The sequence below is a fragment of the Puma concolor genome, chromosome D3 (assembly GCF_028749965.1).
Source record: "Puma concolor isolate L17-30 chromosome D3, mPumCon1.1.hap2, whole genome shotgun sequence".
NCBI lineage: Eukaryota > Metazoa > Chordata > Mammalia > Carnivora > Felidae > Puma > Puma concolor.
The window spans coordinates 44,453,887-44,468,135 of record NC_141678.1 but is presented as its reverse complement, the minus strand read 5'-3'; the positions used below and the strand labels follow the sequence as shown (position 1 = coordinate 44,468,135).

Genomic DNA, 14,249 nt, shown 5'->3' with positions numbered 1-14,249 from the left:
CTGAAGGAAAAGAATGTTACAAATGAAAGGGAAAGTAAGAGATGGACAAATAGACGAATATGAGAAAGTGGGGAAAGAAAGGGAAAAAAACCATGTTGTGAAAAGAATAAAAATCGTCACCATCAAATAATTATTAAAAATTGCTTACCCAGTCGCACAAGATACTGTATCGTCAGAAGAATCATGTTTTCCACACTCAGGAGCTGGCTGCCAGTCAACCCTAAATGTTCCAAATCTTTGTTTTCCAACTGTGGAATCTTGTAGCAATTCACCAGCAGAGGACTCACAACAATGTCACCAACATTTCCATAGAAATAGGGTAAAGTGCCATAGCCTGCCCCAATAGAAGCAGGTCAATAAAGTTCAACATTTCTTTTTGAGGTCCAACCAGGTATACTTGCTCAACTAGGATTAAAGATGCTTAACAAAGTTTCCTGCCCTCTTAGGTGACTACCAAACAAATCACTCAAATATCCTAGGGAATTCACTCAGATGCTTCTCACTTATATTAAATCAGATGAACAGGAAGCAAAAGACTCAGATTATATTATCTCTGTTTCCCACAGAAAGGACATGTTAATATTATATCTGCCACAGAGAATTGATGAGAATTTGCAAAACATCTCTGTATCCTTTTGTAAAACTGCAATGATAAAATATTTCCCAATAAAATTCTTGATCAAGTTTCTTTCCACATAAGACGACAGAACACAAACTACAATAACATGTTTCATTTCCTGAGGTTTTCTTAAACATTTTAAAAAGCTAAACTCATTGATCACCAGCAATATTCTTCTAGTCACTGGTACTTGCAGGTTCCTACTCTTTGTGCTATCTTAGTTATTTTTATGTTCCCTTCTTAAATGTCCATAAACAGCCTCAAATTATCTTAGAAGTAGATAGGACAAAAATATGTTGAAATGTACCCTATTTTGGTGGTGTGGTAAAGAGCGTAGTCCCTCTGTGAGACCTTCTAAAAGGCAGACACCAAATGGTCCCATGTTCCAAATATCTTTCCAAGACTTAGCTGCATTATGCATGCCACTCAGGTGTTCAATAAGAACTTCCTGACCATATGGAATTTAAACAACTGGGGTTCTCCCAGTGCCTATAGGCCCAAGAGCAGTGGATAGGGCAGCCTGATAAAGGACAGGGCTTGAAGCAAAACCATCCATGTCAGTAGGCTCCAGTCAACCAAAAGAAGCAGATAACACCTCACATAGACATACCCTAAAGATCCAGTGGAGCTTATACACCCTATCTGTTCAGTTCCAAAGGTAAAGCAGGTAGTCTCCTTCTGATCTAGGATAGCACCCAAATGAGGTGACTCTTGATGTGAGTCTGAAAAGCACTAAGTTAGTCCTGGAATCTAGAGACCTCTAAATGTCTGCACCTCTACTTATAGACATCTTGGAAACACTCCGACTCTATAAACATACTAATTCACAGATGCTTCTCCATGGTTCAGATATGCAACTCTGGGACTTCTTTGTTCTCCTGAATGGGGCCTGTTAGCTGGTTCAGCTTGTTTTTTCATTTCTCTGTGGTTTGGCTCCCTTTTCCCCACCTTGTCCACTCTTGCCAACCCTTCAGGAACTAACTGAAACATCACCTCTGAGAAGTCTTTTCAGACTCCCTCCAGGCAAAGTTAAGCTCTCTCTCCTCTGAGTTCTTGTAGTTCTTGGTTGTGAACCTGTACTAGCTCAAGTATCACAATGTTGTACTTATTTCAATGATAGACTCCCTACCTAACAGTATTCCCTGCAGGCAAATAGACTGCCTTATTTCCAACTTCTAGTCACATGTTTAATATAGCATGAGAGAGCTGGCCAATAAAAGCTGAAAGAATTAATAAATGGATAAATGAATACATGCATGAACAAATATGGATAAATATATGAAGAATGAAATGAAGAAACAGTACTAGATGCCAGCAGACACAGGCAATTTGGAATTCTTTCCCCTTACCTATCAGAATTACTGGTCTAACTCCTGAGTTAGTCAGCAGGTTTTCAGGAACAATTACAGTTTCCCCTGCAGGAATGGGTCGAGGTTGTAAAATTCCAGTTAATGGGGTCTGTGGAACTGGGGCAGATAAAAGGGACTCTGGAAAAAAAGTTGTTTGACAAGAAGGATTAGACATGAAAGCTAAGTGAAATACAACTGAAATCAACAGTCTTAATACTTTTAATATAGAAGTTTTAGAAGTCTAATCGTCCATTTTTCTTTAATTAAAGTAATTCATGGTTTATTATATAAAATTAGAAGTGACAGGGGCGCCTGGGTGGCGCAGTCGGTTAAGCGTCCGACTTCAGCCAGGTCACGATCTCGCGGTCCGTGAGTTCGAGCCCCGCGTCAGGCTCTGGGCTGATGGCTCAGAGCCTGGAGCCTGTTTCCGATTCTGTGTCTCCCTCTCTCTCTGCCCCTCCCCCGTTCATGCTCTGTCTCTCTCTGTCCCAAAAATAAATAAACGTTGAAAAAAAAAATTTAAAAAAAAAAAAAAAAAAAAAAAGAAGTGACAAAAACAAAAGGAAAAAAATCAACCATAAATCATATCATCTGGAGATAACTACTATTTAGCATTTTCATAGTTTTTCCTAGTTGTTTTTCCACATGCAATCTTTTGGATTCTGTTTCATAGTTAACTCCCCACCTCCACTCCAATTATCGTGGCTTATCTGTTCATTATAGAGAATTGGAAAATTCCAAAAACAGTGAAGAAGGTCAAACTCATCACTAATCAGTACTATCTAGAGTCAAACACAGTAACATATGGGCATAATTCTTTGTATATATAGAATCTCTATGTAGTCTTTAAAACTAAACAAATTTTTGAAGAATCCCATCCATGTCTTAGAATTGGCATGTTTACATTTGTCTGTGCTTAATACAGCAAGGTAGACTAGTGTTTGGACATTTAACAGTAGGTACCCAATGGCTATGGCTTGGTTATTATAAAGGAGAACAAGTTGGGTTTTTTTGGGGGGTGGGGGTGGTTTCTAGACCAGAAATAATAGGTGCAGGTCACATAAGGAACCAGAGCTCAGGAGAACATATCTAATAGCACAACCGGCAAAACAAGTCCATTTGTGACCTGTGCTGGTGGGCTACTAGCATCATGCCAAATGCAAAGAATGGCTTATTGATACTGTGGGCCAAAACAAAGCCAGATGCTAACTTAAGATCCATTGTGATGACACATGTACTTTTAGGGAAGACACATGTGATGGGGACAAAATATCAGCTACTATTAATTTCCTTACATAATACAGGACATAATGATTAAGGAAATTTATCTCCAATGGTTCAGGGAAAGAATAGAAGACACCTCTGCTAATTAAAAAAACAAACAAACAAAAAAACTTAAAATCCATCTTACCACTTCTTGAAAGAGGGCGAATTGTAGGAACAGGTACAACTAAACCAGGTTGGGGGACAGGTGACCCAGGATACCATCCCCGGTGTCGTTTCTTTGGTGGCCCAGAAATAAACATGGTAGCTGAAGGCAAAAAGAAAGATGAGCCTTGTCCTTACTAGTGGAAGAAATAAGAGAATTCAGAGTAACATGGGGCCTTTAATTTGATTATACTCAGAAAGTCTAAGCCACTCTTCTATAGGTAAAGATAAAATTAGAAAAAGTCACCCTAACAATACCACCTCACATTTGTATGCTGTTTTACAATTTACAGTTTTACCCAGATTATTTCATTTAATTCTGCCAACAACCCTGTGAAGTTGTAGGATAAGTATATTTTTATACCAATTTTGTAGGTGGTTAAAGGAAGGCTCAGATTTGCCCAGAGTCACGCTATAGAGAAGAACCTTGAACTCTGTATCTTGGTCAGCAAGGCTCATGGTTTTTCAAGACATTTCCTTTTACATCTGTTTCAACACTATTTTCTAGTGAGGCTCATCCTTGTAAATCACCAAGATATTTAATCATCATTGTTCACACCAATCATAAACCTTCAAAACTTTGGATGAGAAGCTAAGGAAAAACTGGGAGTGTACTGTCAGATAATTCATCACTCCAAACTCCATAGCACTTCTTCCATAATTTAGGTACATTCTTTCAAAACTCTAAGATGGATATTGTACCTTGGTCTCCTGATGCATAGCTAGGTCTTGGTGATAATGAGTAATTTCCTGGGCGGGCTGGAGTAGAGCTAGAGGCACTGCTCTTCCCTCCATGGCTACTGTTTCCATTAGCAGCATCTGTACCACATGAGAGGAAGACTCAGAACAGAGGCTGAGCAGAACACTGCATTCTGTGACACTGAATTTTTCCACATGCAATCTTGATAAACCGCACACTGCAGGATTCAAAGACATCTCACGGACTGGACAGTACAGTTGTGTAAAACTGACTACAACCATAAGACTGGTACCTTCTTCAAAACGAAATGTCACCTAAAAATAATTTTCTGGGATCCTAAGAGATCTTTTACAATCATTTTCAGTGAAGCCTTTGGAGATGGTGGGTGGAAGAAAGAGAAAGTTGTTTGGTTTTGTTTTGTTTTTATTTTATATCTTGGGCATTTTCAAACATGTATACAAAGTGGAGAAAATAGTATAATAAATTACATACCTATCACCCAGCTTCAACAGTTATCAACACATAGCCAATCTTGCTTTATCTATACTCCCTCTCCCTTCCCCCTCACCCAACATACACATATACTTGCTCTAGATTATTTTGAAGCAAACTTATTTATATCATTTCATCCATAAATGTTTCTAAATGAGTTTCTAAAAGAAAAGAACTCTTAAGAACATAACTGTAATAAGGGCACCTGGGTAGTTCAGTTGGTTAAGCGTCCAACTTGGGCTCAGGTCATAATCTCACAGTTCTCAAGTTCAAGCCCATGTTGGGCTCTGTGCTGACAACTCAGAGCCTGGAGCCTGCTTCAGATTCTGTGTCTCCCTCTCTCTCTGCCTCTCCCCCACTCGTACTCTGTCTCTCCCTCTCTCACAAATAAATAAACATTAAAAAAATTTAAGAACATAACTGTAATGTCATTATTATACTTAAAATTATCCATGATTAATAATTTCTTATATATCAAATATCCCATTAATATTCAAATTTCCCCCCAGTTATCTCAGAAATAGTTTTTTTTTTTTTTACAGTGGACTTCCTCAAAAAGGAAGGTTCAAAAAGTATCTACACATTGTTTAGTTTTTATGTCCCTTAAACCTCTTTTTTTAAGTTCACAATTATTTATTCATATAATAAAAATATAGTGTTCACATTTCATGGATTGTCTCACAAATTTTAAGAATAATTTGAAAAAAAAAAAGAATAATTTGTTTGAATCAGGGTAAGGTCATACACTGCAAGTAGACTTAAGATTATGTAATTTTTGCTGAGTTTCCCATACTCTTTAGGGTGTCAGTTATATCCTTCCCCCCCCCCCACCTCTCCTTAAACCTCCTTTAATCTATAGGATTCCCCCTTCTTCTTTTTCTTTCTTCCAGTTAATTTGCTGAAAATCTGGCAGAATTTCTCATTTTCTGAATTTTGCTGATTGACTATCTATGGCATCATTTAATGTCCCCTCTTTCCTATATACTAATTGTTAGATACAGAGGTTGGCTCAGATTCAGGATTGAATTTTGGGGCAAGCATATCTCATAAATAGTGTTATATTCTTCCATCAGCAGGCACATAATAACTGGTTTCTCTCTTCTTGTCATGTTAAGAAAGAGCAGGGGGTTCAAGAGCTGTTATCTTAATCCTCAAATTATAAAGCTGTCCATCAAGGGGTGCCTGGGTGGCTCAGTTGGTTAAACATCTGACTTTGGCTTAGCTCACAGCTCGTGGGTTCAAGTCCCGCATCGGGCTCTGTGCTGACAGCTCAGAGCCTGGAGCCTGCTTCAGGTCCTGAGTCTCCCTCTCTCTCTGCCCCTCCCCTGCTCGTGCTCTGTCTCTCTCTGTCTCTCAAAAATGAATAAACATTAAAAAAAATTTTTAAGTTGTCCATCAGTCCATCTGATGGTTTTAGCAACTATGCTGGTTACTGCCAAGATCTATAATTTCACTAATTTTTAAAATATTGTAATAACTTGGATTCAGTTTGTTCAAGTCTATAATCTAACCAGAAGGTAGATTCTACAAGAACTGTTGGAACAGAATAAGAAACTTGTAAAGTTTCCAAGAATGATAAGCTCTCTTCTCATTCTTCCTCTGCCTCTCTGACCATTTATTTTCCTTAAACACTGGAATTTTCGAAAATATTATCCTTGTTAACAGCTTGCCTTCTCCTACCTTTCCCCTTAGCAGATACTATTTACCCTGGTGATTTTTTTTTAGCTAGGCTCCAATATGGGGCTTGAACTCAGAACCTTAAGATCAAGACCCAAGTTGAGAACAAGAGTCAGACGCTTAACTGAATGAGCCACACAGGCAACCCCCCACCGGTGATTTTAACCTCATGTACAATAAATTAGATGACTGTTGAGCAGCTCCACTTGCATTATTCCACTTGGGCATTTCAAACTTAACATGTCCAAAGTTGAACTCACAATCTCCTCCTGGAGAACCTGATCCTTCTTCTGTATTTTCTGTCTTAAGTAATTGCATCACCATTAGCAGAAAGATGGATGCAGACCCGAGACCCCTTCTTACACTTCATGCTTACATTAATCAGACAAATTCTGCTGATTTTACTTCCTGAGTAGTTCTTCAATATGTCTCTTCCTCTACAACCTATTATTATCCAGGTCAAGGACCTCATTCACCTAGACTACTGAAATGACCTCCAACTAGTTTTCCTACTTTTTTTTTTTTTTTTTTCTGCCCAAGTGATCTAACTCAAGTTCAAATCAGACCAGATTAACTCCTGTGTTCCATAAGTTACAGAGTAAAATCCATTCTTCTCAGCTTGGCCTCTTGTGACCCTTTCCTTGCCCACTACTTGCTCCCCTCCTGCCACTCCCTGAGTTTTACGTTTTATGGTTCTAACAAGTCCAAACCAGTGGAAGTTCCTGCACACATCATGCTGCTTCTTTTCTTTCCTTTTCCTTTCAAGCTTTGATCTTGGATTTTCCCTGAATTTGGAGTATCTTTCCCCTACTCCTTTGTGCAGTGAATATCTCCTCATAGTTCAAGACCAAGCTCCTCCAAGAACTCATTCTTCATTACTCCCTAAAATGTTGGGCTAAAACTCTCCTTCCTTTGTGCTCCCCCAGCATATTGCTGTATTTACTGTAGTACACTGATAATAACTTCCTATAGGTCTATCCCCCCAACTAGGTTATTAGTTCATTAGAGGTCAGGGATTGAGCATTATTTATATTTGTATCCTCAGTTCCTCAAAATAGCAGGTGCCCAAGAAATGTTTGCTGAACAAAACCAACCTGCTCTGTCTTCCCATGTGCCAAATGTCATTCCTTGACTCTTCTGGTTGGAGCACAGAGAACACAAAGCTTTGTATAATAATACAATATTAGAGACAGCCCCACTTCTGTCTTCAGCTGGAAGGAAAAGAGCTTCTGTTTTCTTGTAGCGAATTGTCAACTGGATTTCACATAAGTCTTTTATAGACTATGTATTTACCAAAGAAATATAAATGAGGAAAACATCACCTGCAGCAAAAGTCTTCCCTACAACCTGCAAAGATAAAGCCAGTGGCTTCACAACATTCTTATTCCGGGTCAGGTCCTGAGCTCCACTTAAATTGATTGCAGAATTAGCTGGACTGAGAATCGGTGAATCTTGAAAATGAAACAGGTTGTTCAAATTAGAAACTATTTTACATGCAGGAAGAAAGTTAATTCATCAAGAAAGAAATGAGAGAAAGCAGATTGTAAAATACCAGTTTTATCCTTGACCTATTTTAAGAAAGTCATTTTCTCTGTATTCAGGTTTCACTGTCTTTGTATGTATTTAACAAACACTATAAGTTACTATGTGCTGGGTACTAGTATATGTACTTTAAATATATCAATTCACTGAGTTCCTATAAAAACTCAATGAGATAGGTAGTATTACTTTAAGGAGTAGTAGTCATTTAACTTGGTCAAAGTCATATGACGTGGCATCAAGGATATCATTATGCGCCATATTAAAACTATCTCAGGGGTGCCTGGGTGGCTCAGTTGGCTTATGTCTGACTCTTGACTTCAGTTCAGGTCATGATCTCACAGTTCGTGAGAACGAGCCCCGAGGCAGGCTCAGTGCTGATAGTGTAGAACCTGGTTGGGATTCTCTCTCTCTCTCTCTCTCTCTCTCTCTCTCTCCTTCTCTCTCTCCTTCAATAAATAAATAAATAAATAAACATTAAAAAAAAATCTTCACAGTTCCCCTTAAAGTTGTATTTTAATTAAATATATTTAATTCTATTCAGATGAGTTTGTTATTTAAAAGTTGTTCTGCAAACTAAGTCATTGCAATGTAGGAAGAAGTACTTTCGCTGAAGGAGTTTGCTTTAACTTTTGGAATAAACTTGAATTAATTTACCTATATAATGCTAGGTACATCCAAAAGGTGGTTCCCATTTGGATTCAGAAAATAATGCAGCTCAGAAAAAACACATGCCATTTCAGAAACAGGCCATGGGGGATATAAAGACTGAAGCCAAATAGAGTTTTCCAAAATAAGTATAGACCCCCAATCAGTGACTCTACTCTACCAGAAAGCTTAATCAATTAGTACCAGCAAGGGTCAAAGGGATTGTGAAAATTAGAAAAGAAAGAAAAAAATGTTCTAAAGAACAGGATATTGATGGTACTACATTAGGAATTATCTAAAAGATAGCATTTGTATACAATGTGATTACTGATACATCTAATCAGTGTTCCTCATAAGAACACAAAAAATTGAGTTTTGAATGGCTCAAAAAACTCAAAAACTAAAAAAAGTAAAAAAAAATTGCGTTTTCTACTGGCTTAAAAGAGTTAATGTGCCTCTCTGGGGGCCAGACTTACCACCCAGGAGCAAGTTTAAGGTCTATAGGAAGAATAGAGGCCAGCAACTGCATATACATTACAACACTGCAGAAAACTGAAGACAGTTTTTTATGTCTTATAGGATAGGAATCCTAGGGGAGTTTGATGTGCTATTATATAGGTTAGTCATTATGTTTTGGGCCACAATTGTATTGTTTGGAACAAGGCTAGTAACTTACTATAGTGGTTTATACCTATAATTTTAGCATATTTCTAATAGTCCAGGTAAACATATAGGTGAAAAGTAGTTGATCAATTATGAAGGGTTGTGATTTACCTTACTTTTTCAAATCACTGAATGCAAATTAGCACAGACCAATATTTTTAAAATAATGAAAAGGAAAAAAATTAATGTACAAAAATCAGTCTTCATATATATAAACAACAATAAATAGATAAATGCCTAGGAATAAGGTTAATAAGAAATGTACAAAACTATATGGAGAAAACTTTACGAAACTTCTTAATACAATGTCCGGGATTTGTTTCATCTATTTGCTTATTTATTTATTTATTTATTATCAAACCTGCTTTATTGCATGTTTTAGCACAATTGTTCCAAGCAAAAACCATCATTTTATGTTAACCATATTGCATTCATTTGCACACCTAAAGTGTCATTTCTCCAGTTATTTTACCAGAGCCACGTTTACAATTACCTGTAAGGTCAAATCTATTTTTGAAATACATTTTAATTTATTTCTTATTATATATATATATATATATATATATATATATATATATATATATATATATAATTTATTGTCAAATTGGTTTCCATACAACACCCAGTGCTCATCCCAACAGGTGCCCTCCTCAATGCCCATCACCCACTTTCCTCTCTCCCCCACCCCTCATCAACCCTCAGTTTGTTTTCAGTATTCAAGAGTCTCTTATAGTTTGCCTCCTTCCCTCTCTGTAACTTTTTTTTCCCCCTTCCCCTCCCCACTGGTCCTCTATTAAGTTTCTCAGGATCCACATAAGAGTGAAAACATATGGTATCTCTCCTTTGCCACCTGATTTATTTCACTTAGCATAATACTCTCCAGTTCCATTCCATTGCTACAAATGGCCAGATTTCATTCTTTCTCATCACCAAGTAGTATTCCATTGTATATATAAACCATATCTTTTTTATCTGTTAGTCAGTTGATGGACATTTAGTCTCTTTCCATAATTTGGCTATTGTTGAAAGTGTTGCTATAAAAATGGGGGTATAAGTGCCCTTATGCATCAGCACTCCTGTATCCCTTGGGAATTCCTAGCAGTGCTATTGCTGGGTCATAGGGTAGATCTATTTTTAATTTTTTGAGGAACCTCCACACTGTTTTCCAGAGCGGCTACACCACTTTGCATTCCCACCAACAGTGCAACAAGGTTCCCGTTTCTCCACATCCTTGCCAGCATCTATAGTCTCCTGATTTGTTCATTTTGGCCACTCTGACCAGTGTGAGGTGGTATCTCGGTGTGGTTTTGGTTTGTATTTCCATGATGAGGCGTGACATTGAGCATCTTTTCATGTGCCTGTTGGCCATCTGGATGTCTTCTTTAGAGAAGCGTCTATTCATGTCTTCTGCCCATTTCTTCATGGGATTATTTGTTTCTCAGGTGTGGAGTTTGGTGAGTTCTTTGTAGATTTTGGATACTAGCCCTTTATCCAATATGTCATTTGCAAATATCTCTTCCCATTCCGTCGGTTGCCTTTTAGTTTTGTTGATTGTTTCCTCTGCAGTGCAGAAGCTTTTTATCTTGATGAGGTCCCAGTAGTTCATTTTTGCTTTTAATTCCCTTGCCTTTGGAGATGTGTCAAGTAAGAAATTGCTGCTGCTGAGGTCAGAGAGGTTTTTCCTGCTTCTCCTCTAGGGTTTTGATGGTTTCTTGTCTTACATTCAGGTCCTTCATCCATTTTGAGTTTATTTTTGTGAATGGTGTAAGAAAGTGGTCTAGTTTCATTCTTCTGCATGTTGCTGTCCAGTTCTCCCAGCACCATTTGTTAAAGAGACTGTCTTTTTTCCATTGGATATTCTTTCCTGCTTTATCAAAGATTAGTTGGCCCTACATTTGTGGGTCTAATTCTGGAGTCTCTATTCTATTCCATTGGTCTATGTGTCTGTTTTTGTGCCAATACCATACTGTCTTGATGATGACAGCTTTGTAGTAGAGGCTAAAGTCTGGGATTGTGATGCCTCCCGCTTTGGTTTTCTTCTTCAATATTACTTTGGCTATTCGGGGTCTTTTGTGGTTCCATACAAATTTTAGGATTGCTTGTTCTAGCTTCAAGAAGAATGCTGGTGCAATTTTGACTGGGATTGCATTGAATGTGTAGATTACTTAGGGTAGTATTGACATTTTAACAATATTTATTCTTCCAATCCATGAGCACGGAATGTTTTTCCATTTCTTTGTATCTTCTTCAATTTCCTTCATAAGCTTTCTATAGTCAGGATTTGTTTTAAAATACTGATGGAAGAGGGGCACTTGGGTGGCTCAGTCAGGTAAGCGTCCAACTTCAGCTCAGGTCATGATCTCATGGTTCATGGGTTTAAGCCTCACATCAGGCTCTGTGCTGACAGCTTGGAGCCTGGAGCTTGCTTCAGATTCTGTCTGCCTTCAGATTCTGCCTCTCTCTCTGCCCTTCCCCCACTTGCCCTCTGTCTCTCTCTCTCAAAAATAAATAAACATTAAAAAAAATTTTAAAGTAAAATATTGAGGGAAGGAAGGGGAAAGGAAATAAGACTAAATAATATTGGCCATGTGCTCATAATTTTGCAGTCAAATGCTCTGCCACTCATGTGCTCATAATTTTAAAGCTTGGTCTATGGTTTTGGTTCATAATATTAGTCTATTTTTTTTTAAGTTTTTATTTAAATTCCAGTTAGTTACAGACAGTGTAATATTAGTTTCAGGTGTACAATATAGTGATTCAACACTTCCATACAACCCCCAGTACTCATCAAAACATATGCACTCATTAATTCCATCACCTATTTAACCCATTCCCCCACCCACCCACTTCTGGCAACCATTAGTTTGTTCTCTAGAGTTTAGAGTCTGTTTCTTGGTTTGCCTCTCTCTCTCTCTTTTTTTTCCCCTTTACTTGTTTGCTTTGTTTCTTAAATTCCACATGAGTGAAATCATATGGTATTTGTCTTTCTCTGACTTACTTCATTAGGCATAATACTGGCCAGTTATTGCAATCAATAATCAATGTTATTGCAAATGGCAAAATTTCATTTTTTTAATCATTGAGTAATACTCTATGATATATATATATCATACAAAAAAGATATGAAAGATATATATGATATATATGTCATATATATCATATATATATATATATATCACATCATATCTTTTTTATTCATTCATCAGTTGATGGACACTTGGGCTGTTTCCATAATTTGGCTTTGGAGATGCTGCTACTGTAAACACTGGGGTGCATGTATCTCTTTGTATTAGTATTTTTGTATTCTTTGGGTAAATACCTAGTAGTGTAATTACTGGATTTTAGGGTTGTTCAATTTCTAACTTTTTGAGGAACCTCCATACTGTTTTCCACAGTGGCTGCACCAGTTTGCATTCCCACCAACAGTGCATGTGGGGTTCCCCTTTTTCACATCCTCCCCAACACCTGTTGTTTCTTGTGTTGTTGATTTTACCCATTCTGACAGGTGTGAGGTGATATCTCATTGTAGTTTTGATTTGCATTTCCCTCATAATACATGATGATGAGCATCTTTTCATGTGTCTGTTGGCCACCTGTATATCTTCTTTGGAAAAATGTCTATTCATGTCTTCTGCCCATTTTTCAACTGGATTATTCATGTTTCAGATGTTTAATTTTATAAATTCTTTATATATTTTGGATACTGACCCTTTATCAGATATGTCCTTTGCAAATATCTTCTCCTATTCCACAGGCTGCCTTTTAGTTTTGTTGATTGCTAGTCTATTTTTTTTTTTTTTTTTAAATTTTTTTTTTTTTTCAACGTTTATTTATTTTGGGGACAGAGAGAGACAGAGCATGAACGGGGGAGGGGCAGAGAGACAGGGAGACACAGAATCGGAAACAGGCTCCAGGCTCCGAGCCATCAGCCCAGAGCCCGATGCGGGGCTCGAACTCACGGACCGCGAGATCGTGACCTGGCTGAAGTCGGACGCTTAACCGACTGCGCCACCCAGGCGCCCCATTTTGCTAGTCTATTTTTATATGTATTTTAACTTTTCATATTAAAGATTTCTAAAAATTAAAAAATATTTACTTCTGAATATCATGAAAATAGACTTGAACAAATGTCAAGATATACCAAGTTTCTGAGCAGGAATATTCAATGTCAAAAAGATTAAGTCATGGGGCAGCTGGGTGGCTCGGTTGGTTAAGCATCTGACTCCTGATTTTGGCTCAGGTCATGCTCTCATGGTCTATGAGATCAAGCCTTGCATTGGGCCCAGTGCTGACAACATGGAGCTGCTTGGGATTCTCTCTCTCCCTCTCTCTCTGCCCCTCTCCCACTCATGCATGCTCTCTCTTTCTCTTTCAAAATAAATAAACTTTAAAAAAGATGAAATCAAGCTAGGTTAATTTATGAATTTAATGTGATCCTAGAAAAATACCAATGGGTTTAGATATTATTAGAATAACTACTAGAATTCTTAGAATGTTTATAAAGTAGGTAAATTGATGTAATGTTGATAAGGAAAAAAAGAAACACACAAGGATAGCTGGAAACATTCTGAAAAATAAGAGAAATGAGGGGAGCCTAATATGATGACATAATAAGGCTTATAAAACCTCAGTCAATAAATACTGTAGTCTTGGTGCATTAGTAGACAAATAGAATAATATAACAAAAAAGGCAGTAAGAAATAGATGCAAATACACAAGAGAATTTATATAAGATAAAAGTAGCTCAAAGCCACAATGAAGATGAACCCATTCAATAAACTGTATTGAGGCCATTGGATATACAAGAAAAAAGTTACGATGGACCCACATCTTAAGACTAAACACCAAACAAAGTCAAATGGACAATAGATATAAATTCAAAAACTGAAGATATAGAAATAATAAGACACAACGTGGAAGAGTTATCACCTTAAAATGGAAAAGGGCAAACTATTGTTCAAAACACAGAACCCATTAGAAAAAGGTTTATATAGGGGCGCCTGGGTGGCTCAGTCGGTTAAGGAGCCGACTTCGGCTCAGGTCAAGATCTCGCGGTCCATGAATTCGAGCCCCGCGTCGGGCTCTGTGCTGACCGCTCAGAGCCTGGAGCCTGTTTCAGATTCTGTGTCTCCCT

The 14,249-nt window shown here is 37.6% G+C and overlaps 1 protein-coding gene across 13 annotated transcripts in view; it reads right to left on the bottom strand.

The window, feature by feature from the left end:
• Positions 1–14,249, bottom strand: part of GREB1L (GREB1 like retinoic acid receptor coactivator) — a 290,524-nt gene that overhangs the window by 86,265 nt on the left and 190,010 nt on the right. For 12 of the 13 annotated variants that reach the window (XM_086682583.1, XM_086682585.1, XM_086682580.1 and 9 more), the window contains 5 exons: positions 7,588–7,716; positions 4,099–4,215; positions 3,380–3,499; positions 1,969–2,106; positions 149–334 (listed from right to left, as the gene is read on the bottom strand). In XM_086682583.1, coding sequence (XP_086538709.1) covers positions 149–334; positions 1,969–2,106; positions 3,380–3,499; positions 4,099–4,215; positions 7,588–7,716 — 690 coding nt within the window. Of the gene's footprint in view, positions 1–148; positions 335–1,968; positions 2,107–3,379; positions 3,500–4,098; positions 4,216–7,359; positions 7,561–7,587; positions 7,717–14,249 lie in introns of those variants that run through there. The other variant, XM_086682593.1, reaches the window with a different exon arrangement.